The following is a 4830-nucleotide window of genomic DNA, read 5'->3' as shown; positions in this document are numbered from 1 at the left end:
CATGCTCCCATTAATGGCCGACAGTCTTATCACACATTTTCCTGAATTTATCCTGAAATGCATTCCAAAGGAAATGTATTTACTCAAATTTGTTCCCTCTCTTTGTCCCCATTTGCCGTAAACCAATTGAATAAATTATGGAATGGAAGAAGAATGAGGTCATCTAGGTTCGGACTTGAAATTTGCCAGCCTTGGTCATGTATTTGATGCCTTTGAAAGGTTTGTACTTCTCGCCATACATGTCCAACCTATTTACTTTCAGACCTGTTGGGTGAAAAAAAGCCGAAAGCAAACATGTCAGTTGCAAAACAGGTATGTGTTTGGCACAGAGTCTTCGGGGAAAGGTTGTGACTGCTAAAAGCACTAAATCGATGACCAGTCAACATGAGCTTGAAATGCTCTGTCCTACAATGCCATGTTAAAACAGCAGCTGCTCAAACCATGTGTTTCTGAATCAAAACAGCTCCATCTCCTGGCCACATAATAAAATGATCATGAATGTTCTCAATTGCTCATTCATATACAGAATTGTGCTTTATTACATTCCTTGTGGGAGATTAAAGGAACAATTTACTGACTGATGCTCAACTGTGAAAATTCCTCTGTTCACCTTTATTTTAAACAGAAGAAAGTATATATTATATTTGAATGCAATACATTTTATATCCTGTGTGGAAAATTCTACAATGCATAATTGATACACAATAAAGAAATGTGCACTGAAAGCCTATGCATATTTTTTTAAACATTCATAAAAATTCATAACTATTGCTGCTTTAAAACAACTAGTAAGGCTGAAATGCTTTCAATAGTGTATCATATATATATTTTTTGTTATTTTATTTTATAAAACAACCTTAATAATGTGTTGGGTCACAACTTCCTATGTAAAATCTGAAGCAAAATCAGTTAAGAAACCACTAATCTATGGTACCTGAAATGGCCAGCTGTTGAATCTTCAACTGGATGTTGATTGTTGGGTTTTCATCAGGTTTGGAGGCTCCAGCCTGGAGACTCATAGATCCTTTTAAACTGGGCAATTTCTGCGGGTTTATCTTACCCACATCCCATGACAAAAGCTGCAAAAACAGTTGACTGAATCATTAATATGCAGCTACTACCAGTTAAACATTCATATAAACTAAATCACAAGATCTATGCGTGTGCTAACAGCATCATATTATATTTAACTGTGCGTTTCAACCAAAATGTAGAAGGGAAAAAAAAAAGAGAGCCCATATCTGGTAAATTATTATGACCTGCTATTTATTCATTTAACTTTGTCATCATTGGACTTATTATTATTAGTTGATCACAGAGAACTTTTTAGCTTTACATGTGAAAATAGTGAAAATGCAAGGGGAAAAATATCACTCTTGACTTTTAAAAGCCTATGTAACAAATAAAAAATCCAATCAAGTCTGTTCTCAGTTGAACATCAGAACCACATAAAGAACAACGATCACAGAAAACAATCAAAACTTATTTACCTTGGTGACGGGATCAAAAGTGTAGGTGCCCTGTGAGGGGTTGAGGTTGGCGTTGAGGACGCCACGGGGCAGCTGACTGTTCACCAGGACGGATTCCACCGCCTTACCCATAGTCTGCTTTGGGCCGAGGGTGAGCTCAAAACGACCCTGAGAACTGCCCTCTCGGAAGCTGATGTTATGCTTTACATACACAGGGATGGCCACCAGGCTGAAGAACACAACAATAAAGCATTCACAGTTATAACGGTCCATTATATTGCAAAACAACACAAACAATGGCACATATTCTAATGCTCAAATGTTTGGGGTCAGTACCATTTTTTTTTTTTTTTTTTATTAATATACTGATCAAAAGTGACATTAAAGACAAAAACTGCTCTTGTGAACTTTCTATTCATCAAAACATCAATAATAATGAGAAGTGTTTATTCAGCACTAAATCAGCATTTAACAATGACTTCTGAAGGATCATGTGACACTGAAGACTGAAGTAATGATGCTGAAAATTCACCGCATCACAAGAATGCATTACATTTTAAGATAAACTGAAATAGAAGTTATTTTAAATTGCAATATTACCCAATATATCAGTTTTTATTGTATTTCATCAAATAAATGCTCGTTGAGAATAAGAAACCTTCAAACACATTCTTTTTTCTTTTTTTACTCTTACAGACCCCAGACCTATAATTATAAAGGCTACAAAAACAGAATAACATTTCTAATATTAGTAAGGGACTCTACTGTATCTAAAAGGGACTATCTTTGTGGTTTACTAATCCTGACTTTGGGAGGTTCTCACTTCTGAGAGCTGACGTGGTAGGACAGGAGGCGGAAGTTGCCGTCTGGTGGGATGAAGGATAGAATTCGCTCGGCTTCCCAGCGCTTGAACCGAACACAAGGGTGGAAGCTGACATCATCCAGGAGACGAGGGTTCTACAGAATGAAAGATGTAGAAATAAAATGTGGGTTAGTATGCATAGAATATATTACAAACTTGCACTTCAAAGTCCAGTTGTTAATTTGTTTCTCATTGCATAAATGCAAATTCTGCTAAATGTAGAAATGTAAAAAAAAATGTAATAGCCATTTTGAAACTTAAAGAGATCAGCCCAAGAAATCTTACTGGCCAGAAGAACAAGCAAAACATTACAGAGTGCACCTTCTGCAAATCTGTTATTTTATTATTAGTTATATACTATTATACTATTCATTAGTATGGCAAATTAGCTTTTATTTGTTTTTCAGTTTATATTTTAACTTCGGTTACATTTTAGTATTTTTTTGTGATGTGCTTTTTTTTCATTTTTATTATTTAATTTATATTTCTAATTATAATAAAAAAAAAAGAAAATTCTTTTTTGTAATTTTAGTACTTAAAAAAACTTGAATGAAAATGAAAAAATGCCATCTTGGGAACTAACTTCAAATAGGTTTATGTTTTTCCATATAATGTTTATTATATTTTATTTTATTTCCACTTCATTTCAATTAAAAAAAACAAATTGTAATAGCTTTAGTTACAAATAGCAACAATGCTGTGAACAGGGTATTTTTACAATTCAAACACATACTAAAACTCTGACTGCTTGTCAAGCCGATGCATCCAGGCCAAGTTATTCAGGACTTCAAAAAGTTCAACAAAACATCCTTTTATTTAGAAAAATGTCTGCAAATGCTGATTTACCATAAATGACAAGGTGAGATCAGGCATTCCTGTAAGTTTCACACAGGCATCTATCACTCCTTGAATCTCTGCTGTGATAGTTGATCCTTGGTGGGGGGGGGGGGGGGTATAAACATTTATAAATGAAGTACTGATTCAAATGTTTGACAGCAAAGACATCTGCAGTTTATGGTTGCATCTGTAAGTTATTAACATATATATAAAAAAAATCTACCTGATTTGTCAATGATAGCATCGATTTCTTCAATCACGTCAAAATAAGCTTCATTGTTGGTATATTTGACACCTGTGCGCCGCCACGGTACAACGGACAGCTGACCCGTAGGAAGCTGCTCACCAACATTAGTACTTCCTGAGCGCAGATAACAAACAGATTTAATTATTATCACGGATTCAAAAGCTGACAGATATTTAATACACGACCAAATAGCACAGAATACCTGTGATGGTGTTCACCACTGTGCGGAGGATGGTGGGAGGTTTAATGAGCTCTTTTAGGATGTTTGATTCGGTGGCCAGTGGGAAGCCATTATCCAGCATCTCCTCCAGCAGCTCATAGACCACAACAACATTGTCTTTAATGGCTGCTTCTGTGCAAACCCCAAAATAGTCCTGGAAAGAAAAAACATAACTCGATAATTGAACATATTCAACAAATAATAATGGTTTGAAATGGTAGCACTTTAATGTAATTTATAGTAAATTCAGTAAAATATTTGATAAAACAGATCAGTAGTTCACGACAGTGGAAAAACACCATGCACATACTACAGTTTTTATCAAATATAATATTAAAGCTTCTTAAGTTTCCATCTTTTTCTTTAATTAACGCAGTGGTGGCTGAAACCGAATGACCAAAGACCCCATCACTATCACCAATGATAAAGTATCAAACTCCTCAAACCTGAAATGTGTCCACCACACGATGGAGGAACTCGATGACAAACAGAGGAGGCACTTCGCTCTGTATGACGGCCACGAAGTAGATGCGATGGCGGAGCACGTTAATGAGGTAGTGATGGGGGGTCGGGATCACCGGAGGAACGTTCTCCGGTTCCGTGGCGCGTTCCAGGGCCTCGAAAAAGTAATCGCAGACGGACCGGCTGACCACACTCTTCCAGTGCTTCTCCAGAAAGATGTCCCCCGATGCGTTAACCAGGAAAAGGCTGTGTATCATCTTGGGAGCTGGAAAGACAAAGTAAAATGAATCGTTCAGGCAATAACAGAACAGCAACCTGTCAGTATCCTCACGGGTAACGAAACCGATAGGCCTCTGAGCTCATTCGTTATTCGAGAACCCTATCTGGTTACCGGACAGAAGAATAGTTTTGTTTTTAAGAGCAGCCGGCACGGATGAAGGGACAGGAACGGGATGGTTTGGCTGTAAGCAGGGTCACATCATCACCATCACGTTTATATTTTCTCCTCCCCACTCTCGCATCACAGGACTGTCTTGTGACCAGCTACGGATTAAAACAGGTTCATTCATTCCGCATTTTCATCTGTCTTTTCTTTTTCTGTGGGCGTAAAGTGAATGATCACACTGTAAATATAAATCAATACTCACGATCTATGTTTTTTTTTCTGCCACTTCCCAGGATTTATATATTAGACGGAATCAGAAATGTCGCTTCCTGCTCCGTTGTTTGAGAC

At 37.0% G+C, this 4830-nt stretch overlaps 1 protein-coding gene across 3 annotated transcripts; it reads right to left on the bottom strand.

Annotated features, from left to right (window-relative positions):
* Window position 1: 1 nt before the first annotated feature.
* On the bottom strand, window positions 2-4830 carry ap3m2 (adaptor related protein complex 3 subunit mu 2). Of its 3 annotated transcripts, none has more exons than XM_059548698.1 (9): window positions 4489-4830; window positions 4082-4362; window positions 3618-3789; window positions 3392-3529; window positions 3178-3263; window positions 2293-2426; window positions 1491-1698; window positions 935-1079; window positions 2-264 (listed from the first exon to the last, which is right to left on the bottom strand). In XM_059548698.1, exons 2-9 carry the CDS (start codon window positions 4352-4354, stop codon window positions 164-166), a joined length of 1257 nt encoding a protein of 418 aa, XP_059404681.1. In that variant the 5' UTR covers window positions 4355-4362; window positions 4489-4830; the 3' UTR covers window positions 2-163. The 3 variants fall into 3 exon arrangements, with proteins under 3 accessions (XP_059404681.1, XP_059404683.1, XP_059404682.1); XM_059548700.1 differs by having other exon boundaries at window positions 4741-4811; XM_059548699.1 differs by having other exon boundaries at window positions 4082-4640; window positions 4741-4759.

This window comes from Carassius carassius, chromosome 4, assembly GCF_963082965.1.
Source record: "Carassius carassius chromosome 4, fCarCar2.1, whole genome shotgun sequence".
NCBI lineage: Eukaryota > Metazoa > Chordata > Actinopteri > Cypriniformes > Cyprinidae > Carassius > Carassius carassius.
The sequence above is the reverse complement of the archived record's forward strand: the minus strand, read 5'-3'. Positions and strand labels throughout refer to the sequence as shown.

Coding starts and splice junctions, on each gene's coding strand:
- ap3m2 (XM_059548698.1), bottom strand. CDS start 4,354: ATGATACACAGCCTTTTCCTGGTTAACGCATCGGGGGACATCTTTCTG. Junction 2,427..3,177: donor ATCTCACCTTGTCATTTATG/GTAAATCAGCAT, acceptor TTCATTCTGTAG/AACCCTCGTCTCCTGGATGA. Junction 1,699..2,292: donor TACCACGTCAGCTCTCAGAA/GTGAGAACCTCC, acceptor TGTGTTCTTCAG/CCTGGTGGCCATCCCTGTGT.